Source organism: Leuresthes tenuis, unplaced genomic scaffold, assembly GCF_036924035.1.
Source record: "Leuresthes tenuis unplaced genomic scaffold, fLeuTen1.0.hap1 SCAF_7, whole genome shotgun sequence".
Lineage (NCBI taxonomy): Eukaryota > Metazoa > Chordata > Actinopteri > Atheriniformes > Atherinopsidae > Leuresthes > Leuresthes tenuis.
The window spans coordinates 22,358,133-22,385,096 of record NW_027325361.1 but is presented as its reverse complement, the minus strand read 5'-3'; the positions used below and the strand labels follow the sequence as shown (position 1 = coordinate 22,385,096).

General features: G+C 44.0%; 2 protein-coding genes across 6 annotated transcripts; one reads left to right on the top strand and one right to left on the bottom strand.

Moving 5' to 3' along the window:
• The first annotated feature begins 858 nt into the window (after positions 1–858).
• Positions 859–21,193, top strand: cracd (capping protein inhibiting regulator of actin dynamics). 5 transcript variants are annotated; one of them, XM_072389938.1, is made up of 10 exons: positions 976–1,047; positions 8,394–8,518; positions 14,418–14,586; positions 14,881–15,013; positions 15,119–15,274; positions 15,765–15,977; positions 16,105–18,595; positions 18,995–19,185; positions 19,278–19,440; positions 19,719–21,193. In XM_072389938.1, the coding sequence occupies exons 2-10, from the start codon at positions 8,458–8,460 to the stop codon at positions 19,877–19,879; spliced, it is 3,738 nt and encodes a 1,245-aa protein (XP_072246039.1). In that variant the 5' UTR covers positions 976–1,047; positions 8,394–8,457; the 3' UTR covers positions 19,880–21,193. The 5 variants fall into 5 exon arrangements, with proteins under 5 accessions (XP_072246043.1, XP_072246042.1, XP_072246039.1 ...); XM_072389942.1 differs by lacking the exon at positions 8,394–8,518 and having other exon boundaries at positions 859–1,047; XM_072389941.1 differs by lacking the exon at positions 8,394–8,518 and having other exon boundaries at positions 859–1,047; positions 14,415–14,586.
• A 90-nt stretch (positions 21,194–21,283) lies between these two features.
• On the bottom strand, positions 21,284–26,954 carry aasdh (aminoadipate-semialdehyde dehydrogenase). Its single transcript, XM_072389943.1, has 14 exons — positions 26,572–26,954; positions 26,374–26,494; positions 25,996–26,282; positions 25,718–25,910; positions 25,398–25,639; positions 25,212–25,318; positions 24,953–25,125; positions 23,881–24,211; positions 23,687–23,799; positions 22,922–23,603; positions 22,673–22,836; positions 22,433–22,558; positions 22,106–22,237; positions 21,284–21,736 (listed from the first exon to the last, which is right to left on the bottom strand). Exons 1-14 carry the CDS (start codon positions 26,808–26,810, stop codon positions 21,332–21,334), a joined length of 3,315 nt encoding a protein of 1,104 aa, XP_072246044.1. The 5' UTR covers positions 26,811–26,954; the 3' UTR covers positions 21,284–21,331.
• Between the last annotated feature and the right edge of the window lie 10 nt (positions 26,955–26,964).

Sequence of the window (26,964 nt, the reverse complement as noted above, 5' to 3'; positions counted from 1 at the left end):
TGGACTCGATTAACCTGAAGACTGGTCAGCTTCTTTTCCACTTCCTCAAATAATATCATCGAAATGTTCAGGAAATATGGGTTTTATTTATCAGGACTAATTAAAGGTGTAGTAGCAATAAGACTTAAAGGCCAAATATGAACCTGTACATAGGTCATATATATTTGAACTAGTTCCTCTATAGGTTTGAGTTTTTATAGTGCCACATTTGAACCAGATGTTAATATTAATCCTTTGCACGTGCTCTTCCAATAATTTACTCCTATTGGGATTCTAGTTTTAAGCATATTGCATGTGAATAAAATCCTTAAATAGCAGGATTGTGAGCATTGAGTTCAGTTAGTGTTTTCTGGCACTCTCACTGATCTTTTACTCTAATTTTGTATTGCATTAAGTCCCATACAACACCTTCAGTCTCAACAGATACATATCACAAGCCCAAAGCTGTTTAGTTTACCATCGTGTCTAACAGGGAACTGACCAAAAGCCAACATTGGAACCAGCAAATGTTTGCATTTCTGTTTGAAATAGCCATGAAGATAAGATGCGCTCTTGCATTATTTGACTACCCTCTAAACCATACTGTAGTTACAGGAGAGCACACACAGAACAGAGAGGCTGACTTGTGGAGTGATGGTTGTGAGACCGCGTTACATGATCACATCCAGACACAATACATGCCTGCAGGCTTCAGGAGAGCCGCCACCGCGCACCTTGTGTGAGTGCGCTTGTCTTTTCCTTGGGGGGTGGCCGCAGAGTTTTCCATTCATCTCGATTCTTTAACGCCTTCCCATGAGCACGCGCTTACGTGAGCCCTCGGTAACGTGCTCGCTTCGTGACGGCGTCGCCTTCCTCTCGCAGCCACACCCTCCCTCCTCCATCTCCGTCTCTCACGCGTGCAGCTGTGCGGGGCTGTGAGTCTGTGCGTGAGTCTCCCTGTCGGGCACCCGCAGCATCAGCAACACAAAAGGGCTCGGAGCTGCCGGAGCTGCATTCACCTCAGCGCCGATCCGAGGAGGGCAGGAATCGCGTTTTCAAACGAAACTGGTGGGATTTTCCTCCCTTTTCTACCATATTGCTTGTGTTAATGCTGACTGTTTTGTCCATTTTTCACGACGCTGGTGACCTTGTCACTGTAGCCCTCTCCTCATTCACCACTGACCTACTCAGATCTTCTGCTCCATCCATCCCACATGTGTGTGTGTGTATGTGTGCGCGCGCGCTGTTAATGAGCTGAGACTTGCAATTTGATCATATGAAATACGCTAACGCCATGTCTACAGGCCCATTTGGGCCTATTCGTTACTTTTAAAACCTCCCGAAAACGAGGCTCATTCATTTAACGCCATTTGGGTGTCATCTGTGAAAATATGTGTGAAAAACAGAGGCCGGATTCTTTGTTCTCCGTGCGCCTGTCAGACTGCAGTTAATAGGCTATAATCCGGCCGCATCTGCTAATCTGCCATTAACGGTGTCTTTAGGTTCTAAATTGATGTCGTCCTTCACCATAGCAATCTCCGTCTTCCTCCATACGATACTCAATGCCACCATCTGAAATGTCAAGCATGCGCAGGCCATATGGTGCGGGCCTACATATGAGGGGAAATAACCCTAAAAGAAATGATGATGGATTTGTTTATCAACTAAAGGCTTTTAATTGGTTGCTTTCGTTTCTTCATCAGTGCATTTTGGTGCTGAGGCAAACGGCAGGAAGAATAGATGGCAGTTTGACAGGGATGAATTCACAGGCTACTGGTGATTCTTTTGAATTCATCTGTTAATTTTTACCTGACTGAAAGGCAGAGGTAGTATGGAGTTATTCCTACCCGGAGGCTTGAGAAAGTAAATGAAGCCACAGAGGTGGTCATGTTCGACCCAGGTAGCTACTGTATGTTCCTTGCTGAAAGGTGACTGAAGGGAGCTGCTGCTGTAAAAGCCGCCATCTGATGGAACATAATCACCCAGCGGTTGGTTTGGAGCTTCAGACGCACTGATCTGCACTGTAAACATCAGCTGTGTCGCCACTAAACAGTGGCTTACTAACATCTTCCAGGCACATCTGTGAAATGCCCTTTCAGAGCCAGATCTATTTATCTGAGTTGTATACCGCTCAATAACCTCTGCTAAAACTGTAACTGTTGACTTGATTTTACTCCACAAAGCAGACCAATCTGTCTGCTGTTTGTTACCACATATATATATATATATACAGTCACTTGGATGCACATTATGTCAACATAGAACTAGAAACACTTTTTTTTTTTAAAAGTAAAACACCTACATACCCTTCAGCTTTTCCTTATTAAACAGCATAATGCATTGGAACTTCTAGTCTGAACTGATGGACATATAGAAATGAAAGTTCCCAGATGCATGCCTAAAGAGATAATTATTGTTGGTTATTTATTGGTTATGGAACTTATACAAACAGGTATCCCAAACTGTCAGAAAAAAGTGTGGATTCTTTTTTTATGGGTATAGTGCCATTATGTCACCTCTTGGTTTGTCTACCATTTTGAGGCACTTGGATTCCATTGATCTAGTGAAAAACCAAGGCTGAATACTGAAAATTAAAATATTAAATGATCTGTTACTGATTTTCAGTTTTGATTTATAAAATTGACCAAATTAAATGGGTGAAACCAAAATAACAATATCAAATATTTATTGTGTTGTGTGGAGGTAAATATCCAGTATACCTGCCACAAGTTAGTTGAATTCCTCTTTGGGCATAGGCGCTGGTGCTTTTCTGTGTTGTCAATGTTTTGGCATTGCAACTTTGGTAAAATTGCTTTGGTCGTAATTGATTTGTATAATCAACAGTACCTATTTGGATTAATAGTTGACCATACTATGGCGTCTCTGGTCAGAATGTAACACACACAGTGACTTTTGGATGTCAAAACCAGATACTCAGATGTCACAAAAAATGCCCCAAAAATGTTGAAATTTGATTCTAGACAGTTATGGCAGTTCTGAATGAAAAAGATGTCACAACCCGGCATATAGACATTTACATTGCTTTCCTTAAAAATGGAAAAAAAAAGCTGTAATTACAGTCTACAATGTAATTTCTTTTGAGGAATGTCCTAATTATTCAGTCCCGTGTGATGCAACTAATCATCAACTCTTCAGATATTTGCTCCCTGGATATGCAAGGTTATATATACTTGCATATAACATTTCTCTACAAACGATTCACTCAATATGTGCATATTCAGCTTAAACAGCAGCTCACATTATTTTACTGCCATGTTTTAGGAATGTAGGTCACAGTGATTGTAGATTAGATTAGTTTTAATACATAGGAACACATACAGGTAGGTTTGTTCATTTTATGCTGTTCGGTCTTGGAATCAGTTCAATTTTAAGATGAAAATATGCTTTTATATATAGATTTTCACTCCAGGCAATCCTTATGATTCTTCCGCCTTTGCAACATGAACACAAACACTGACATTTGATTTAATAGGTTTAAAAGTCCAAAGAGGTATATTCAGGAATTTTCACTCCTTTCTGTGAGAATTCTGAATGACTGGTTCACCACATGTCAGGTGCACGCAGTACCACTTAGCATAGCTGAGGGTGTGTGGCCCTTTTTTTTCTGGAGTCACGAAGAGTCTCTGCTGCCTGGCTGTGTGTGTGTGTGTGTGTGTGAGAATATCTGTGTGAGAGCATGTTTGCTCTGTTTCACTACGGGTTTCTATTCCTGCATGTTGTCAGTCAGAGAGCCGCCTGTCTTTGAAGTACTGTGCTGCTGTATTATAGGCAGCAGCCAGGGTGGTAAAAGCCCCATCATTACCATTTCCCTGTGAGACTGCAGTGTGATCCTGCCAAAAATTGGAGACTGAGGGAGCGGCCCTTATTCCACAGTAACACTATGCTGATGCCTTACAGCCGTTCCAGAGCAGATAAAGGAAAAGCACAACATGTGGATCTCATTTGGTCGTCTGGTAATGACACTACTTGACCTGAAGAAATAGGCTTCTGTTTGTTGATTAGAAATTAATGTAAATGATGTCTGCTTAAAAAAAAAAAAGCATGCATTTTAATGCAGCTAGGGGGCAGCTCTAAAGGCTGTGAGCCTCACAGACCTGACTGTGGCCATAACGCTATTAAACAGCTGCGGTTTGTTGCATTACAAACCATTATTATAATCGCACATGTGTATGTTGCTGCTGAGCCACAATGAGAGCCTTTGTCTGCATCAGCCATTTGAAATGAAGAATGCCACTCTGTTCTCCCGCACTGGCTATCTGGCGGGGAAACAAAGTGTCACTTTGTGCCTCCTCAGCACAGCAGCACCAACAGACACAGGAGAACGCCCATCCTTCTTCGCTCAGCACTACCACTGTCCCCGCCGACACACCTCCTCTCCTCAGACTGTACATGTGCTCCTCTCCAACACACACACGTGCACCCACGAGCCCACGAGCCCACGCTGAAGTGAGTTTTCATTCCTGCTGCACCAATCCCATTTTCATCTATATGAGAACATTCAGAGATGTTTACAGAGGTGTTTTCCTGTCCACCCGACACACACACACACACACACACACACACACACACGTGCCATGCACACACAGCTGAGTACTTACTGCATGTGACACCTGACTCCAGGTAATGCCCTAGATGCAGTGACAGCAGGCAGGTGGAACGGCTGCACACTCACAGATACCCTCGCACACAGAGCAACTGAAGGACGGTAAGAAGGCATTCTTATACACAAAGTCAGGTTTAGGTCCCGCACATATTAGCAGTTTGTAGCTTCACTTAAACTTACATTTATTTACGTAGACAGCGGTTGTCTGTGGGCCAAACAGCAGTCAGCAGCTCAGCCTGTTTATGGAGGTTTAGTGAACTCCGTTAATATGACTGTTCTTCTGGATTTCTTCTGTATTTGCCAAATGCAAATATCACAAGTCACAATATATATTTCTGTTCCATGCTCTGAGAGAGAAGGAGGGCCTTTTTGTCATTTGTTTGGACACCTGAGCGTTGTCAGTTAGCTGTTAGCTAATGTGGAAAATATAACCATGGCCATGTGATACATGTTGCATGTGACACTCAAATCCATTGTTTCGCTTCATTCACCCCCTTTGGATTTGTAGCGTAGACAAATACTAAGAACACCTGGAGCTGGGGTTACCTCTAGTCTTTTGGAAAAAGCAAATGTATTTTTCCTGCACCTCTAACAAGGAATTTTAGCCGCACAAGGCAGATCTTTGCGGGAACGGTGAAGGTGGGATGTTTCGCTGGGCACAGGTTTGCCTGTACAGAGCTGCTGATATAGATGTGGTCTCTTAAAGAAGCTTGACGGTGTGGAAAGTTGCCCTTCAAGCAGCGGAAAGCTGTAACACCACCTGTAAATGTGGGGATAACCACGTACATTTTTAGACCGTTGCTTTAGGGAAACATCTTAAATGTTGCACTCAGTTGTCCGTATAAAAGTTACATAAATTGTAACGGCTGCTGAACCTTTTCTACATTGGATAGGTTGGGGATGATTGTTTCTGAAGCTGTCACGCATTCTCACAAGCCGTTATCTTCCTAACACACTCCACTTCAGCTTTTAGTGAAACACATGTACAGTAAGAGTGGGTCTAAACTGAACATGCTAACTATCACACAAGGGGCTCTGGCTTAATGCTGGTACGCTAACAGTCAGTGTCCCTTTGTTTGATCTTTCACTTGAAGGTAGAAAAAGCTGAGCTTTGCATGAAAATAAAGACAGTTTAGTATTTCAGCTAAAGCTGGGTGCTTGATGTCAGCCTGCAGCTCTTGTGAGTGTGTGCGAATGCATTGTGGATGTGCAGCAACAAATCATGTGAATACGGAAACGTTTTGATATGAAACATTGCAAGCAATTTATGTTTTAGCATAAAGTTCAGATTCATTTCCAGAATGAGAGTAAAGTTGTACGTAATGAGTCATTTATGGATGACTCTTATGTTTCATTTACACTTTGTGGACATGTAAATGGATCGCTGAGGATACCACGAACGATTAGCTGTTCTCATATTAGTACTTTCTTCTTTATATGGAGTCTATAAGGAGTTCTGTGGGTGCGCGTCTTGGCGTCTACAGGAATACATGTCGCCCTTTCCCCAAAGCCCCTCAGATTATTGTGTATTTGATTGGTGGCATATTCTTTTAAAGACTTATTCAGCAACTATTTTGGACATCTGCACAGAACCATGTGTGCACCCTATGATGAGGACCCTCGCATACTCACAGATGAAGAAAGTGTTTCACTAGCCTTACTGTCACCCACAACTTATAGACCATAGAAAAGCTGTAAGCACCAGGCTACTGTGACACAAAAACTAGACTGTACAATACTCTTAAGTGCTATGCAGTCATGTGAAAAAGAAAGTACACCCTCTTTCAATTCTAGGACTTTAAATATATTAGAACATAACAAAAAAAAATGTAATGAAATGAGGTAAATACAACCTTAAATGAACAGCAACACGTGACCCATATTACACTGTTATTAACACTGTTATTACTAGAAAATATAAGCCTAAATGCAAAAGCATTCTTACTTTTTCTATAGGAATTAAGAGGGTAAATAGCAGCCAGGTGATGCTGATCAGATGTACTTTATTAACTGATCATCAGCAAGTGCGAGGACCTCTATGAAAGCAGAATTTCTGGCAGTTTGCTGGTCTGGAGCATTCAGGTGTGTTAACACAAGGCCAAGGGGGAAAGACACCAGCGATGATCTTAGAGAAGCATTTGTTGCTGCCCATATATCTGGGAAGGGTAATAAGCTCATTTCTACAGTAAAAAAAAAGATTCACAAGTGAAAAATATTAAAAATAGTAGCCAGTCTTCCCAGGAGTGAATGTGCAAACAATTTCTCCCCAAGGTCAGACCATGATGGTGGAAAGGAAGCCAGAGGACCCACAGAACTTAGGTTTGCAAAGATGCATCTGAACAGACCACAAGACTTGTGGAAAAATGTCCTTTGGACAGATTAGACAAAAAGGGGAATGTTTGGCCATGATGATCCACTCCACTACGGGTGTAACCCAAACACAGCATATCAGCACAAACACTTCATACCAACTGTGAAGCAAGGTGGTCGAGGAGTCGTGATTTTGGCTTGTTTTGCAATCAAAGGACCTGGACACCTTGCAGTCATTGAGTCAACCATGAACTTCTTGAATACCAAAATAGTCTGGAGTCAGATGCAAGGCCATCTGTCTGGTAGCTAAAACATGACTGAACTCGGGTCATGCAACAGTACAATGATCCAAAACACAGCAGCAAATCTACAACGGACTGTCTGTAAAAGAAAAGAATCAAGATGTTATAATGGTCCAGAGAAAGTCCAGACCTGCTGCGATGAGACCTTTTAGCTGTGCAGACACAACTGCGGAGTCCTCAATGAACTGCAGCATCGTTGTTAAAGAGTGAAGAGGAGTCAAAAAGAGTGGACCAGAAGTCCTCCGCAGTGATTTGAGAGACTAATAACCTCACGCAGAAAATGATTACTTCAAGTTATTGCTGCTGAAGGGGTTCTACAAGCTATTAAATAATGGAGTTTAATTAGTTTCTCAAACACTGCTTCTGTATTTTGGCTCAGGGTTTCTTCTGTAAATGGCAGAGTGTAATATATTTTTTTGTTCATCTAAGACCTGACAATCATTATCTATCTGTCCTGATATGTGAAACATTGGAACTGAAAGAGGTTGTACTTTCTTGTTCACTGTAAAAAAGCAAGATTACTGTGAGGAATCGATGCCTCCATGTCTCGACTTGCTTTGCTAACACTCTTTTGCACCATGAGTGTAACAGATTGGGCAGATGGTGATTAACCACGGCACACCTCTGATATTCATTTTCCATATTTAGACATATCCAACTCTTAGCTAAATGTCAAGTACACTTGGATAGTCCCTCATTGTCTCTGCGCTCGTAACCCCGCGGCTGCTGCTAAATAACCCCCATCAGGAGAAACAGGAGCAGCGTCTGAACATATGCAGGAGTGTGCCAAGTCTGTTTTGGTCTGTTTGTAGTGATGAGGATTTGTTGTGTGCGTTGATTCTGTGTTGCGTCTGACTCCTCTGGGCCAGGCTGCTGTGTGGCATGTTTCCATGGAAACCAGAGGCAACTCAAACTGTAGGGACTGAGAGGTTTGTTTGAAACTCTAAATCCTTAGATTATGACTATGACGGTGAAGATGTATTTATTGCAGGACAAACTCGTCAGGTTTGTCCCCTCACGCGTTAAGACAGATGCTTCCTCATCCCCCACTCCCCACGTCACCCTCCATGCCATTCTCATATTCCCCTCTCTGATTGCACCTGATGTTAACAGACCTAACAAACCCAAACCTGCTGTTTGTCTCTGTTTTGTATTTATTTCACCGTTTTCTCCCAAAGCCACAGCGGAGGGAGCGGCGACGTTCATCCGGGTAATACAAGCTTTGTGATAAAGGGCAGATCGATGTTCCCTAAGGTTTTACTGCAGTGGTGCGCAGCCATCTCGAGCTGCGCTGCTGAAATAGGTAAACTGTTAACATGGCTCCACCATGTCCGTCTGTCTGCTTTGTCAGCAAGCTACTTGTGCTGTAAGGTTATGACACTTAGCCGCTACAACACAAAGCCATGCCATCAAGACTCTGGTAGCTGTGTGGCACAAAGGATGTTGAGCTGCTGGGTTGTTGGAAGGCACTGAGACGCAGCATCGTGTTTTGCCACCGCTATACTATGATGCAGCTGTACCCTTGTCAAAGGCATTTTCCTGCTTCTGTAGAGCACATGGCTGCTCCTCGTGCTTCTCTCATCCCATCTCTATCTGTCCTCTGCAGCAGTCAGGCTACAAACTCAGAGCCATAAACACAAAATCTCCCAAGCATGCAGACACTTGCTCAACGTGCAGCCAGTTGCAAAAAAAACAGTGAAAAGGGAAAATCAACATATCTGTCTTTACACCAGTAGACACAATCTCATAGTCTCTGTCCTTGCACACACACTGTCTATGTTCACACACTCCTACTGCCAAACATGCTTGTTTGCTCCTTGTTCTGGTCTGGATGGAGTCAGACTGGACAAAGAGCCTTTTTTTATAGGGGGAGGGGGGACATTTCTGAGAGAGTCTGTCCAGCTGTGTCACCCTCAGGAAGGAAGCCCACGGCATGCTGATTCTAGTGGCGACAGCAGGCTTCTCTCCGGTTCTCTCAGTACTGTCTCGTACACTCTCTGGGTTTTACACTGCTGACGCAGGTGCTTGTGGTTTCACACACAGCAAACATTTCCGCAGCACATCAGAAAACCTCTGGCTCAAGCGATGTGCCGCAGACAGGTGTGTTGGCTGGAGGACGCAGGGTTGTCAGGGTTTTAGGATGCCATTTGTGGTTTGCTGGTTCTTGACAGTTTAGGACATGCCAATGTTTTTATTCCTGTTAATTATGAAATGGTGTAAAAAGTCATCCTTCCGATTACATTTCAGAATCAATTCAGATGCCAAAATAGTTTTGTTTCATTTCGATCTGAGACTCTCCTGTATCCTGCTGCAAACACTCGTTTCTGCTGACCTTAAGCCACAGAAGTGAGCCCTCACAGAGCTCATATTGCTTTTAGAACAAAGGAAGCTTTATCATACCTCATTTACCAAGAGCCGTTCTTAAAGAACTAACAAAACCAACCTTTTTCTGATAATGCAGGAGGCATTGGAGAGTCAGATAGAAAGCAGAACATATGGAGGTCAAACTGCAGCACTGCTCCTGCGCAGTCCACATTCAGACGCTCTTCCCTGATCTCTCAATTAAAAGCTTGTGCTCGTTCCTATTATCCTCCTTGCAGTAAATCAAATAACAGCATCCCCATGTTCACCTCCTTCTTTTCTCACCACAGCCAAGGTGTGCGGTGACCATGGCAACGGACACCTCAGAAATTAAGCATGGCATGCTTTTAGAGGTAACCGAAACCAAAGGCCCAGGTAAATAGGAAAAAATGAGTGTGTTTACTGACATCTTGAAGAGACAGTGTTTTTAAACTAATTGAACACATCAGAATGATAAAATTACCTCTGTTCTCTTTATTTCACTGTCTCTTTAAGATATGCATGGTGTGGTGATGGGTTTTGATTTGACCGAAGAGATTCACAGAAGCCTCTCCTTGTGGTGTGCTTTGACGACATGTCTAACTTCTTTGATCACCTTTTCCCCGCTTCTTTTTTAGCTGATTAATAATTTCATGAGGGATCCATGTTCACGTCAGAGATTAGATCAGCAGTTAATTTCTGCTAAGAAGCTAGATAAGAAAAGATTAAATCCCAATGATCAATGTTATTCAGTTGAATGTAGCCAGCAGTCACACTGATAGGCTGGACATGGAGGGACAGGAAATCTGCCTACCATTGCCTTTAAAGCTCACTAATTAATATTTTACAAACTGTTTGTTTAATCCACACCAAAAACAAAAGATAAAAAGATCATTATGCTATTTTTGCATAGGCTGCTCAATATAAGAGATGGCTGTAGCCATCCATCCAGTGACCTGACTTTTATACCAAAAGCACTGGGTCACAAGGGGGGCGGCTACTGTGATTGGATGTATAGAACTCTGAAGTCCCTTTTCTACTTGGTTAAAAAAAAAAACTCTGACTTCTGGCTTTTGATTAAAATGAGAAAGTTTTAAGTTGGCATTCAATCCTGCTTCAAATAATTCTTTAGTAGTAGCAGATATTCATTGACTCCAGCTCCAGTCTGCATTGATGGGAGCACAACTCCTAATTTTTAATGAGGGTGCTGCACTTTGGGCTGCAAGGGTGGGCACAGCTCACTTTTTCTTTACATATACATGTTTACTGTTTGTAACCTCTCACATGGAGGTTCTGAAACTGAGAGCAATGACTGCCGGATAAAAAATTTAAAAAAAAGATTAGATCGATTAATCGATCACCTGAAGGCAAGACAGCTGGGAGCTCACTCTCATTTTCACTGTGTGGGTGACTTCTGCAGTCCAGAAAACAATGATTATGTAGCCTAATGTCAGAAAGTTGTGCTCCAACACAGCCTGCAGAATACAGCGTAAGGCCTTCCTTTGATATTGTTACCAAATGAGACTCCAGTTCAGTGAGTATGCTGGGAAAGAATTTAGTCGCCTTCTTTAGTAGGCGTATCGATGTTTTAAAAACAAAAACAAAATCTAAAAACACTACTTTTGGTGGGAAAATTATGTTCCTAGTTTTCACTTGATTGCTATGTTTCCCTATTTAGTTTAGTTTGTTAGTTAGCAGCTATAATTGAAGGTCCTATAATCACAGTATTGAACGACAATGTGTCAATGATAAAGGAGTTACAGAAATACACTGTCATCCAAAACTGCTGAACCCTTTGGCTCCACAGAACTTTGCAAAGATATCGGCTCATTGTTTACCCATGTTGATCCATGCTCCAGTGTCTGAATTGCTGCTTTTGAAGTATTTTTAGGTGTAGCATGCGGCTGTTGACTGTGAAAGGCTCTAAAAACTCTGTTGTTCACTGCCTGTTCACCACCACAGTTACCAACACCATGGAGCATCTACAGTCAAATTTCAGCATTAAGTTCTTCAGGAACTGGTAGAGACGGAAAAACAGAGCTAAGAACTACTTTTAGCCTTGTAATTCTTAGGTTTATAGACTCAAAATTAATGATAATCCAGTGTGACCAAAAACCATTAGGTGCAGGATTAAGACTTTCTTCTTTTTTGTATAAATTATAAAAGAGCTGGTGTTTGTTAATTCCCCCTGTTATTAGTCTTGGTGTGAAACTCAGCTAACTAACCGCTGCTCATATTTTCATATTTAATTCAGGCATGAGAGTGGTATATATCTTCTCACATCTCAGGCATTGAGTGTGAGATTTCTTTAATTCTTCTGGCTTTGTCTGCCTCTGCAGTTAATGTGCCTTCACTTCGTGTAAGTTTTTTCATCAGCTGATCAGAGAGAAAAACCAGTAAGGGTCTAAGCGTGGACAGCCAGGGTCAAAACACTGCACTGCACTGCGAGCACACGGGAAGCAAGTTTACCCTCACATTAAGCTCTGACGAGTGCTGCTCTAGTCGTCTGCTCTGCAGAAAAAGTGTCCGGTCTCATTTTACGCATGAGCGTGTGAGCACGCCCACGGCGGTGCATTATGGGCTTTGTGCCACTGGACGGGCCCTGATGCTAAGAGAACACGCTGCGGGGAAACTGAACATCAGCGTTGCACCCTGATATCAGCACTTAGACTAAGAATATAGAGGTCCCACGGACCAATGAGCACGCCATCAATTCCATCTCCAAAAGGCAAACAAACAACACAAGATAAAACAAAATGTCAGTGACCCCTCCTGATCTGTTGTATAGCTTAGTACTACCACCCTGAGGTAATACACATATTAGTCTTAACACAAAAAACTCAGTCTACTTTTTGTTATTCAGTTAGTTCTTCCTCAAGGGAGGGGAGGTAAGTATTTCCTTTAAATATAAGAAAATACTTCACTTCTCTGTCCCATATTACCATGAGCTGACTGTCTTTGGGTCATGGACGCTAGGACATAATAAGCAACACTAATTTCTTCACCAGTGATATTGATTTCCAGGGATTTCCTACTACACAACCACATTTACACCCACAATTTTGGTATGGATTCGATACATAACTTAGAAGCATGAACATATAAAGAAACAGGCCGTCTTGCACAAGCTCAGGGGCCCTAGCCTACAAAACATTTCAGAAATAGACATGAAACAACCAAAATAAGATGCAAAAGCAACAGAACGAATTGTAAAACATACAGAAGCGAACGAAAAGAAAGAGGTCCAAAATAACAAAGCAACTACAGAGCTGGAAAGCAGCTGCAAAATACACAGCTAGAGACACAAAAGTGAAGCTGTTAAATTTAGGAGAAAATCAGGATCACTTTTAAAAAAACAAACAAACAAAAAAAATCACTGGCCTTGGTGGAGTATGCACTTTCTAAGTTGTAATTTTTATTGTGGATAAAAAAGAAACTGCATCATGCATTATGATTTTCTCTCAAAATAACTCCTGGTTCTTATTTGCAAACCTGAGTAGTGTGTCTTTCATAGAGATATATATACATACAGAATTGTAAGAAAATACTTCCCATGCGCCTATGAGCGGCATAATAAAAAAAATTGTAAGGGTTTATAATACACACAGCACATATATATATGTACTTATTAAATGGCTCTGTACTTTACCATGGAAAAATAAAGTTTAGGGTCAAAGGATGTTAGTGTAGAAATGAGTTTACTGTATCATTTCCCATCATGCTTCTAGTTTAGTGAGCAGCATGTGGAGTGAAATCCCACACCAGTTTCTACTTATAGCTCTGAAAGGGATACCCGCAGAGCCCGTCTACTGTCACTGTCTACACAGTGGTGTAGAGTAGCTCCAAAGCTCTGTAACCTCACCCACTCACTTCATCAAGTGGACCTCCGCAAGTACAGACGCGCACATTACAAATACACAAACAAAAGCGAAACATAAAGTAGGACAGTTTCTGACATCAGGAGCAGATTCTGCAGAATCACTGAGAGACAGCCTGTGTTATTTGTTGAAACAGAGACATCTGTTTACATTTTTAAATGGCACAAAGTCTATAAATCTCATCATCAAGGGTCCTGGGGAGTAAACACAGCAATGTTTTTTTTATTCACATATGAGAAACTTGAGCTTAGATGCAAGTTTATAACTTCCAGGCAAGGAGGATGATGAGGAAATAAAGATATCAGCTGAAAGTCCAAAGTTGATTTTTTGACTTCGGTTCAAGGCTTCCTCATAAAGGAACACTAACAGTGTTTATTACAAGGGATTTGTTTCATTAGAAGAGCCAAGTGTCAATAAAAGTTTCATTCAAGCAGCCCGTTTCTTTTATGGTTTTCGTTTGCCACAGTTGAAGTGATGATTCACCAGCTGATAATTGCTTGAATATGCTGGAGTGATTGGCTGTGATATGTGTAGAACTTGGCTATATATTTACCAAATGTGATGTGAATCAAACAGATAACAGTAACTCTTGGAGCTGGTTGGACCTCTCTTTGGCTTTTTACAGTTTTTCATTCTCTGTGTGGATGTGCCGATTCTCAGTGAGTAAATCAAGGATTTGGACACCATTTTTTTCAAAGCTGCTATTGCTTTTGCTGCTCTGTTTTTAAGCTTGGTGTTTATCTTTACCACTTCCTGCAAATGTGAGCAAGTATGAGCCAAAGAGCCAAGGTTTTCTTCTCATTCCATCTGCTATTTTTGGTTTATTTTCTTGAAGTTCTATCAATTGCATTTCATTATCTGCTCACACTCACATAAAAACACGCCCACACCATCTTCCTTCGTTATCTTGCTCGAGGTTGAGATAAAGGTTGATGATTTGACCGCATGTAGTTGTGGTTATCATCCATTTTCTTTTGCCAGCAGATAGAAGGCGACAGGGCAAATTCCAGCCCTTCAGACGACTGTTTGGGAAGAAAAAGAAAAGAGAGGCAAAAGGCTGCTTTGATGGGGCAGAGCTAAAAGCCAGTTACTCTACCGGAGAAGTGTGCAATGGAGTCGTATCTGAGGACGAGGAGTCTAATCAAAATCTAAGGTTGGTGCAAAGCTTTTCCTCTGCTCATTTTGTTAGAGGAAGCTACTTTTATGCTGATTGATTTTGTAAATCAAGCTACAGCCTGACTTCTTTTTTTTTTCACTTTCAGAAAGTTGTTACAGTCTGTCCAAACGTAGCTTAAACAGTTAAATGTGATAATGAAACTGCCAGTGTGTAAAGAGGTCATTTTGTTTCATTTTGTGAAATGATTTGTAGAGTGACTGCAGCTTACTCATAATGAATGACTAAGAGAAATGATACGCTTTCACACTGAAAAATGCTCTCATTCTTCAGAGAGTTGAATCCCATCGGATCTCGAGCTCTCTCCCACGACAGCATTTTTATCCCAGAGGAGCCGGTGAAGGAACCTGGACTGGATCACAGCATGTCTCAGGAAAACGTTTCAGATAAAGTTAGGAACCTGCAGGTGGGCCTTAAAGAGGTTTGATATTTCTGCTTGCTCTTTGTAGACATAAAGTAATCCGCTTTTTTTTATTATTTTTTATTTTATTTCTTTTTGTTGACCACACAGAAGCAGATAGCACAGGGTATAAAGTTTGGCCAGAGGCCTTCATCGCTACGAAAGAGTGAGGGTGATGAGGGCAGTTCAGATGAGGAAGAGGTTCCAAGGAGCCCTCTGAAGGTTTTGGCCCAGGTAGAAGCAGAGCCACCAAAAACAGAGCCAAAGGTGACAACAACTTATCCAGATGACAGTTTGGTTGTATTTGCACAATTTTTTTGTAATTGCTACAACTGTTGCATTGTGGGTAATGCAGTAGGTTTTTAACTGATGTAAGACAAAAAAATTGTTTAATCCAGATCGCTGCAGTAATGTTTTTAAAGGAGCAGTGGGTGAGATTTAGTGTCATCTAGAGGTAAAGTTACAGATTTCAAACAATTGCATATGTATTCAGTTATATACCAGCATATGAAAAGTTTATCTTTAGAGGTGGTTCGTGTCTGGTTTTCCCATAGTTGGCTACTGTAGAAACATGGCAGAGTAACAGAGCAGAATTAATGGAATAGTAGATGTAAATTCAACACTTATAATGCATTTCATGAAAATAGAATAGTAGAAATGTAGTATCTACTAAAAATGTGAAGCAAAGAAGCTACTGAGACTGAGATCAGGTGGTCTTTAGAGCTAAATAAATGCTCTGTTGCTGTGGAAAAAACAGGTCCAAGGAGCTCACACATCTGGACAGCACAGTACCCCAGTGAAGTCCCCGAGATCCAAACGAGTTCTTTCACCGACTGGTACGATCGAGTCCATCAACCTAGACGCCGTCCCTCAGTCTGTTCTTCGCTTGGACAACACCGCCGCCAAGCACAAACTTTCAGTCAAACCGAAAAACCAGAGGGTTTCTCGCAAACACAGACGATTCACACTGGTGAGTCAGAGATAAAAGTATAGCTATGGGTCTCCTGACAAGTGTTTGCATTTTGACTTATTATGTGACATCTCATCATCTATTGAGGTTGAAAAATGAGAAACTAATCCCACTTTTGCATTTCCAGGACCTCCAAGAGGTATCACTGCAAGATGACCTGGAGGCAGCGGGCGTCACCTCGAATGAACAGCGCAGAGCATCTGTTGAAGAGTCCAGAGAAAGCTTGAAGAAACAAAGACTCTATGAGGTGGAAATACAAGAAGCAAGGAGGAGGAGGGAGCTAGAAGAGCAGAGGCTCAGAGAGGAGGAAGAGGAGAGGAAAAAGAAAGCAGAAGAGCTGAGGCTGGAGGAGGAAAGGTGTCGTAGAAAACAGCAGGAAGAGGAAGAGAGGAGGATGCGTGAAGAAGCACAGAGAAGGAGGAGGGAGGAGGAGGAAAGAATAATCAGAGAGGAGGAAGAAAGGAGGAGGCGAGAGGAGGCTGACAGGAGGAGGAGGGAAGAGGAGGAAAGGAGAATCAGAGAGGACGAAGAAAGGAGGAGGCGAGAGGAGGCTGACAGAAGGAGGAGGGAGGAGGAAGAGAGAAGAATCAGAGAGGAGGAAGAAAGAAGGAGACAAGAGGAGGCTGAGAGAAGAAAAAGAGAGGAGGAAAGAGCAATCAGAGAGGAAGAGGAAAAAAGGAGGCGAGAGAAGGAAGAACGGATGAGGAAGTTGGAAGAGGAAAGGAAGATACGCGAAGAGGAGGAACGTCAACAGCGAGAGGAGGAGGAGAGGAGACGATGGGAAGAGCAGAGGAAGGAAGAGGAAAGGAGGAAGCAAGAGGAGGAGGTGAGGAGGCAGCAGGAGCTTGAGGCAGAGAAGAAGAGGAAGCAAAAAGAGGAAGAGGAGAAAAGAAAGAAGAATGAGGAGATTGAACAAAAACAAAAAAAGGCAGAGGAGAGGATGAGAAAAGAGGAGGAGCGTAGGAAGATGTATTTAGAAGAAAATAATGGTGGATTTGAAGAGCAAGAGAGAAAGAGGAGAGCAGAGGAGCTGCGCTGGAAGGAGATGGAGGAGAGACAGAGACCTTTCTCTTTTAAAGTCTCATCTGGAGAGAAACAGATTCTCTTCCAGAAGGTCAACTTGACACCTGTTACGCCGACCTCCAGCCACCAGATTGCTGCTGCTGCTGATCCAAGAGAAGGAGTTAAAGCTTCCTCCTCTGAAGGGCCAGACTCCCCCAACCTGCCAGCATCTCCATATGTCCCCCATACAGCCATCTTGGTGACAGGTGCCCAGCTTTGTGGGACAGCTGTCAATATGGACCAGATCAAAGACACTGCTTGCAAGTCCCTGCTGGGTTTGGGAGAGGATAGAAAGGCCCAAGGAACACCCCAGGCAAAGAGCAAGACCTCTCCAGACCGCAAGTCTGGAAAAACCAAGTCACTCAACGAGTCTGTGCTCACTACAGACCAGTCCAGTGCAGCTGTGCTGGCAGAATGGGCGAGTATAAGATCTAAGATATTCAAGGGAGTCGAAGATGGGAAGTATGATGATTACCAAGATCCTGCAAACAGGAATCCGCCTCAGCCCAGCAGTGAAGAGCAGGCTCCGTTTGCTCATACAAACCTCAGAAAGACCATGTCCGCCAGCGCCAAGTTCTCAATCACCACGGCAAAGAAGAAGTTTGGAGATTCAAATAGGAATTCTGAGGTGTTTGGTCCAGATGATAAGGAGGCAGGAGAGGAAGCTGCTCCATCTGAGAGCCCCACTGCAGCCTCCACAGCTCCAAGCAGTAAACTTCAGAACAGGACAAGTAAAACTGTCCGGATCGTAGAAAGAGGGTCAGACGAGTGTATGTTTGCCAAAGACCTCCCATCATTCTTGGTTCCCAGCCCTGGAGACGGACACGACAAGCCAGAGTTAAAGAGTCGCCTTCAGAGTGAAACAGAGACGTCTGAAAGCAAAGAGGAAGGAGAGGAGCGGGGACAGGACAATGACGATAAGCCCTCTCCTTTCGGTATAAAGCTGAGGAGGACTAACTACTCTCTGCGTTTTCACAGTGAACAGTCCACAGAGAAGAGGAAGAAACGCTACAGCGCTGGGGACAGCTTCGACGGTGTCCCTTCCCCTCTAACCCCCATTGAGCCAGACTCTGATGCCTCTTCTGTCTTTTCTGACAGATCAAGCCCCACTTCGCCTCAGAAAGAGGGAGTGGTGAGCAAGTACTTACTCGCATCTGCCTCCCCCGCAATACACCGGGGTAAGCTGGGTAAGTCTACCAGCCCCACGGCGCACCATGAAAGTGACAAAGTGCTTTCCAAACCACCACTCTACAAAAGACCAACAACATCACCTAAACCTTCTGGTGTAGTCCCAACACCACCACCTTCTCCGCTACCTAAGGTAGTTCCTGGCACTCCCTGTGATGACATAGGCCAGAGGACAGGGAGCCCAGATTCATTTAGCCAGGAGCAGACCAGCAGGAGTGAGGAACCATCAGTGGTGGCTCAGCTGCATCGGAGCAGCCACGGCCAGGTTCAAGGGGAAGAGGAGCCAAAGGAGAAGAGATCATTCTTCCCCTCTCTTAACATGCCCTGGAGAGAGAAGACGGATAGAAAGACAGAGGTCATCAGGAAAGGTCAGCGTCTTTTTGACCGGGAACATTGTTGTTTGTTAGTTGAAGTTACAATCCGGAATTGTAGAGCTAAATTGTAAAATATGTACAGAGAAGGCAAAGGGTAGGTCCGCAACTTGGGCAACGGACAACAGATACTACTAGCTCGACTGTACTGTAAACTGTACAGACAGCAGACAATTACCTTGGCTTGGCAAAAGACTGGTGGGATGATTTTATTACACACAGGCAAAGTCATGCAGTTTCCTTCTTTGTTTTAGCTTCAGTCTTTATACTCAGCTGAGCAAGCAATTTTCAGACTGCGTCTTCATATTTAAACAAACGGGTATAAGAGTGAAAACTGAGAAAGTTTGTGTTTTATAGTATTAAAGATTTCAAATCCAAATGTGTGTTCCCTTGCAGAAAAACCATCCTTACAGAGCAGACACTCACTGGACAGTGCAAAGGTCCAGGAGAAGGAGGCCGGGCCCTTATGGATCACACTGGCTTTGCAGAAGCAGAAAGGCTTCAGGGAGCAGCAGCAGAACCGCGATGAGCGTCGAAGCCAAAGAGAGGCCAAACTGTCAGAAAAGCAAGCCAGAGAGATAGACTGTGTATGTGCCCCAGATCCCTGTTTACCCACTGGCTGATAATCTTCCAAACATGTACTTCCTTCCTCTGAAACAATCCCAAATCTCTTTTGCAGGTTACACTGGTGAGCCCTACAGAGAGCAAAGGGAGCGGAAGCACCAGTCCGTCTTCCAAACCACAGCCGCCAGAGGAGCCCAAGAGGCCCGACAGCCTCCTTGGACGAATTGAGCGCAGAGAACACCTGAAAAAGGCCAACACTTTACCCAGCTCTGTCACTGGTAGGAACCTGCATACAGCTGTAAACCAGTATACTCCTTATCAGTAATTTTAAAGGGATTTATAATTTGAGATTAAGAATGCCATGTACAAAGGTGAGGGTTTTCTTGTTATTTGTTAACTATTAAGACGAAAATATATTACTAATCGATAGCAAAAAATTCTGAGCAGTGGGAACTTTATATAGGAGTTGCTCAAACTTAAAAATAAGTTTAAAAAGAGCTATGTGTTACAACGAGCAGAATGACGCATGAGTCATATATCTCATTTGTTGTTCCAGTGGAAATTGCAGACTCTACACCGTCGCCACCTGCTGCCAAGGATGTGTCAAAGCGCTTCCCCTCCAGTGACTCTCCACAGGTGTGCACAGAGCCAGCTTGGCTGGCATTGGCTAAACGAAAGGCTAAAGCCTGGAGCGACTGTCCTCAGATCATCAAATAACACCCCTACCCCAGCTTCATGGCTTGCATCGAGACTGCCCACGGACTCCGGAGCACCTGGAGAGTCACCATCACCTCTCCCCTCCCTCCAAAAACACCACTTCTCTGAACACGAAAACTCCTAACTGTGAAACAAGTAAATCACCTCGTAGCCCTCCACAGACTGGCTGCTACTGCTATCATGTCAAACTGCGCTTCACATTCAGATATTCCAATTCAATCGCACAGATATATGAAAACAATTGCTGCAAGCATGCATCTATTGTATACGAACATACAACGAGTGTATCCCCTAAAGGCAAAAGTCCTCAGCAGCCAATCACAACCATGGCTGGCCATTGCAGTAGCCAACCCTGCCCTTTTTGTTGTTCTGGAGCCAAATGTGTCACCATGGCTGTACAAAAATAAATTTGCTCAACCCACACTTCTGTATTGTAGAGGTGCAGTTCTGATGAATGGCAGTGTTCAATCAACAGAGGGAATAATCGTGTTATAAGGGCTACCAGTAAAAATAACCGTGCTTCTGGACAGTTGATGGAAGTGTTACAGGCATCGTCTTTGCCCTTCTTGGTATTATTTATGTAAAACTGCAGATTTGTCTCCTCTGAAATTCTACTGTATCTTTTTTTCTGAGCCTTGTTTGTCGTATAAAAAGGCACACCTTTTTTTTTTTTTTTTTCAATAGTCATCCTGGAAAATCTCAGTGTAACAATTCTCACTGTGTCCGTGACGACTGCGACAGCTGTCCACGAGGCTATTGTACAGTTTGAATCATTAAACACTACAAAAAAAAAAAAATCGGTCATTACCACAAACCTCGGGTGACACTAATTACAGCGCAGAATACAAAAAGTGCTGGCTACTGTGCCTCATCCTCCTGCGTGATGACGTCATCTGGACTTTTTGCTTTGCTCGTGGAGATAGGCACAACAACTGCTTGCTGTAACTTACGATTCTTGTAGCTGTCCTCCTGTAACACACTTCTTCTTAAATGTGGTACGATCTTACACGACGGAAAAAAAAAAGTTTCCTTTATGAGAACAACCTTACGTCTTATCTCCTGCCACTCACATAATGATCTGTAAGTATGTACTGTATGCAAGTCAGAGGTGTAACCAGAGCTTGGCTCAGAAAAGAGGCTGAGTCACTTTGTCATTTTGTTTCTAACTTTGGTCGTGCACAATAGTGTAGTGTACGCAGTGTTATCTGTAACAGAAATGTTTGGTATTATTTGCACTTTTTTGTCCCACTTAGAGGTATTGATGAGACAATTCTTAAAGAGATTCAACATGTTATGAATAATGTAAATTAAATACTGATGTCTGAACCACAGAAGCGAGTGCTCATTATTTCCCTGCTCTAGATCTTAAATAAAATTATTTTTCCCCAAGCACCCTCACTCCTCTGACACCGAAACTGTGTTTATTCTATAAAAATCGGCGCAGAAGCACATTCAGTCCTTTAAAGTCTTCTTTTTGACAGCCAGGTTTAAACAATACACATAATCATTGCGGCATCCAATTACGAGAGACCGTTCCCACACCACCGGGGATGAAAACAGCTCGCCAGGTAGAGCGAGTGTAGTGAGCACTTGTCCATCTCGTGCATCCAGGATCCAGACCGTGCCATCGGTGGAGGCCAGGCCCACCAGAGCCCCCCTCCTGCCTACAACAGAGCCATCAAACACACAGGGAGAGGAGTACACCTTGCCTGTGGTCTGAAAAGTCCAAACTAAAGAGCCATCTGCACAGTCCAGACAGTACAGGCGACCGTCATGTGATCCGCACAGAAGCCTCTGCTGTTCTGGTATGAGGCACGGAGACGAGAAGACTGGCCCCTCTGTTAAAAACTGCCACAGCTGCAGAGAAACACAAAAGTCTATTAGTGCAGTGTTTACAACTGTGCTAATTCAGTTTCTAAAGGACATATTTCGGTCCCTGTTTTCTGAGGCGTCGGGTCCATCTCTCTTAGGTACATATGTCCTGATCTCCAAGAACAGAGCATTTTGTTTGCATCTTTGGATAAATGACCTGGCAGAAACATTGAGGGATGTTCACACAAATTTCAACAAGCCCAAAATTCTGCCCGCCTATGCCCAATCTTAATTGATATTTACCATGCATTTACATTTATTTTTTTTTAGTGACGGGTCAGGAAACAAAAGTGGTAAAACACTGTGTTAAAGATGTAAAAACAAAAGAGCAACAGTCTGAGCCCTGCCTCTTACCAGTTTCCCCGTGTCACTGAAGGAGCAGATGTTTCCATCCACTGACCCGATCACAACGTGACCACGGGAACAGTTTGGTGACGAGAAGAAAGGTGCGTCTCTAGAGTGAGACCACAACACCTCTCCATTGTCCTGCGAAAGAGCAACACTTGTGAATCAAACAGTTTATTTTCTTTGGTGTTCTTCAAGCGTCTGTCAATGACTATTTTCAGCTTATATTCACTTGGCTCTCAGCTGTCAATCGAAGCAATCACAAAAATATTTACTTTGAAGTGATGGCGCTCATGCTCAGTGATTGAGACCTCTGGCAAAATGCCGTCCACTCACCGGGTTGAGGGACAGCAGGCGTCCTCCCAGTGATGCCACGTACAGCTGCCGGTGCGACGCGTTGAGGCCTGGAGAAGAAAAGACAGCGCCGCCCCCACAGTGACGCTTCCAAACACACCGTCGAGCCTGAAAACACAGCACGCACGTCTTAAATGATCTAAATGAAAAGAAAGTCTGATGTCGGCACAAATATGTGAGTTTTCCTGTTTGCTGTGCCAGACCTGCATGACAAACACTCACCTGTGGGTTCAGGGCGTAAACATGCCCGTCGTGTGAGCCGACCATCACCAGACCAGTGAGAGGATCCACTGCAGGGCAGCTCTTCACCGCGTCCCCTGTCTCGAACTTCCACTGTGTCTCTCCAGATTCAGCGCACAAGAAATATACACACCCGTCGTAACAACCTTCGAAAGAACTCACAGAAATTAATCTAAAAAGTCGGATAAAGTGTCAAATGTTTCAGTAGGAACAATGAGAGCCGATACTGACCCACAGCAACGAGGGTACCGCAGTGAGATACGGCAGCCGAGGCCTCGATTCTGTCCCCAAGAACTCGCTCCCACCGAAGACTCCCTGTGACCAGGTCCAAAGCCTGCAACCTGTGGGAGTGTGAGCCGACGAACACCGTTGCTGTGGCCACATCAGATCCCTTATCTGCTCTATCTTGCACTAGAAGCACCGGAGAGGCGTCCACACATCTGCCAGTGTCTGAGGACCAGCTCAGACTGAGGCCCACATCAGCATCTCTGCTCCAATCCTTCATTCGGAGTCTGTCGTCCTGCAGCCTTCTTGTCACGTCTGACTTCCCGATGTTCATCTGTATCACCTCACCCGCTCTTTTTACCACCGTGACGGCACGTTTCTCCACCTGCAGCGTCTCGGCTGCTTTGCGTTCTCTCTTTGCAAGAACCACAGAGGGAGGATCAGCGGGCCGTTTCCTGGCTTCATTCGGCGATGAAGGGTTGTTCTGACCCGGCAGCACAAGTGTTACATGGCGCAGTACGTCTGAGAAGGTCCCGTCAAGTATGACCTCCAAAAGCTCCTGTGAGGTCACTCCAACGGCGGTGATGATGTCTTCACAGAGACGCAGCGCCTTCAGAGAATCTCCCCCGCTGAACAGGAACTGGGATTTCTCATCAATGATCGCATCTGCAGCAAGACCTAATGTGTCCTGTTGATAGATGGTTTCATTTTTATTCTTTTATTCACTTCACTTTCTGAAATAATCAAAAGTGACAATAAAAGTGGAAATACCTGCCACAAAGCCTGAAGAGTTTGCTTTAGTTTGCTTGGATCTCCCTGTGAGGACTCTAAACACTCTCTCTGTCTTTCATATACTCTCATCAGTGCCTCCATGTCTGCTTTGCCTGTAAAAAAACAAACGGTTAGAACGGTAACTGACCGGGCTGCGCGTTCTCCTCAGGAGTGAGCGTGCGTCCGACGCTCACCGTGAGGAGTCAGACAAAGGGCCGGGACGAGCACCAGCGTGTCGGGAATTCCATGAGAGGGCAGCAGCAGAGACAGCTGGTTCAGAATGAGCCTCTTTAGGTCTCCATCTGCCCCGCCTGCCTCCTCCAGGTGGCGTTCGACAGAGAGGGTCAGGTTCTGCTGACGCTCAGCAGAGGCAGAGCTGCTTTGTTCTGCTCGCTCCTGGACAGATGAGGAGGCGGACGCTGCCATCTGGTCTCCCGCAGCGGAGGCCACGACAAAGGCGAGGAGTCGAAAGCCTCCGTAGAGACCCACGGCGCAGGCCTCCACCTGAGGCAGACTCAGCATTAGCTGGAGGAAGAGGACAAGTATTTCAAACTGCTGCTGCGGTTTCAAATGACAGGCAACTGCTTGGTTTTTCATCAGTTCTGTGGTTGTTTCGAAAAAATGTATCTCCAGAAGTTAAATGTTTGGCTTTTATTCTAAATGACTGACTTTACCCTCTAATGCTGATCACTGTTTAAAGAAAAAATGTTCATAGGTCTTCGAATGATGATGCAACACTAAAGCATGAGTATGTAGCAACAGGTCTGAATGGATATATTACTGACATTTCAAAATGTGTCTAAAACCACTGTCTGAACACCTCTAAAGTCACAACCATTTTCAGATTCTAGACCTGCAGTAGTCCAGATTTTCAGATTTACAACAAAATATATTGAAACTGAAAATTTGAACAACTTCTGTGAGAAAAAAAAAATCATACGCTCATTATGAATTTGATCCCAGCGACATGTGCTAAAGAAGTAAAGACAGAGTAAAGATAGAAACATATTGGAAGAGTTGCATAATGCTGACAAATAAGAAAAACAAAGAAAAACAAAGGTGGTTGATTGGCAGCAGGTCGGTGGCATAACAGCAAAGATGAAGAGGGATCCATCAATCTGGAAAAGTCTGCTCGAGTTTCTCATCGTGCTTTTCGAGGATTGAGGATCAGAAGAAAGTTAAATCTTCTGAAACATCTAGAATAAATTCGATGTTAGAGTCGAATATATATATTTTTTTTAAAACACAAAGAAAAAGGCATCTTACTTGCTGTAAACTGTCCAAGCTCAGCCTTTTTCCATTACGTTTGATCATTCTGTCTCTCCGTCCTTGGTAGTACAGCTGTCCTTCCTGAACATTCACCCAGTCTCCGGTTGCTCTCATTGTCCCTGAGGTGACGCTGTCCTCATCATCCAGGAGACACACCCTGTTCTCTCCCCCTGTGCAAAAAGCCATATGGATCTGTATGGACTTTGTTCAACTCAGAGTAATTCACCTGTGGTGTACTCTTCAAAATCTTTCCCACCTATGAACACCTGTCCTTCCCCCTCTGTGACCAAGCAGCCCCGTTCATCCCTCACTTCCACCATCGTGTCCATCAGTGGAGTCCCGAGAGGCACAGGAGACGCCGTGCTGCAAGGTCTGCAATCTTTAATACCTGCAGAATACTCCAAATCAACCAGAAACATTCGGAAACTTTTCAAACACTCACACATTGCTGGACTGCAGCAGAGCGTCGGGTATTTTGTAAGAGCAGGCCCAGCAGGAGACCTCAGTAACACCGTAGATGTTGTAGATGTGGGTTTTATTGTCCTCGTGTCTCCAGCTCCTCAGCAGACTTGGCGACGGGCAGGCTTCTCCCCCCAGAGCCAACACCCGCAGCGAGCTGCCAGAAGACAACACGTCCCGCTTTAAAATACGATGGCCGAAGCGCAGCAGCAGACTGGGTGTGACCTGAGAAAAAAATGCCAACTCATAGAGACAAAACCGTTTCAGCTGAAAGCGAGCGTTGATGGGTCGACGGTCACTGACCTGCAGGACGGTGGTTTTGTGATCTTCGAACAACAGCTGAGCAAGTCGACTGGGAATTTTCTTGATTACGGTGGGAACAATAAGAAGCTGGGCCCCGGATGATAAGGCCAGAAATATGTCCACCACAGAGGGGTCAAAGGTTAAAGGCGAGGCAAGAAAAACCACATCATCTGCACTCATCTGAAACAGGGATCTGAGCAGAGATAAAGGCAGTTGGTTTTTGAACAGATGCACAGCAATCGGATAAAAAAAAAAAAAACACCTGTATCCTTACTCACCTCAGATGCAGTATATTGGGGAGTATACATTTGTGGGGGACCTTCACTGTTTTGGGCGGGCCTGTAGTTCCAGATGTGTGCAGCACATACGCCAAGTCTCTGTCCTTTACCAACACGGACGTATCACAGACACCAGCACCGCTCGCTGTCTCGGTTCCGGCTCGCTCAGTTCCAGGTTCACGCTCAGCGAAAGGAAGCTGCTCAACTTGCATCAGAGTCAGCTTGAACTTGGGCAGCTCCACACAAACCTCCACAGACACGTATTTGATGAGCTCTGCCTGGAATTGCTTAATGGGGACGTGAAATAATTTTGCAAAAATTGGACAGAGCTTTTGTTTATTCGTGCACATAAAATAAAAAAATAATAATAAGCTCAACCTGCAAAAGGTCAGTCTTCACGACGCAGTACTTGAGGCCACACTGTCTCATGACTCTGGCAGACAGAATCCCAGGAGCCTCTGGATCCAGGGGGACATAAGCGGCAGGACACTCCAGGATCCTGACAACAAGCACACCCAGATGTGTGATTTATGCGTTGTTGCTGCAGGCACTCGCGCGTGTGGTTTTCAAACTTACCCCAGAATCCAAACAGGTAGTAGCAAGTCATCGCTGCAAAACAGACCGATAACGCCACTGCTGTGACAACAGTTCTTCAGTAAAACATGTGAGAGTTCCCCGGCAAGTTCAGCCAAATCTCTGTACAACAGAGACGTCCGGCCACCAGTTGCTGACCCGCTGTCGTATGTCACAGCCGCTCTGTCAGCGTGCAGAGAGGCGGCGGCGGAAACTAGCTCCTGCAGAGTCCGAGCAGGCATGCCGATGAGACGTTCACTGACCACCTGCTCATTCTCTGTTAATGCCGAATCTATACCAAATCTATTTAGTATTGTTCAAATGGAACTCAGTTCACGTGAATCAGGTTTTGTTTATTCTTAGAATGAGTAGGTTTGTCGACTGTAGATGACGCAT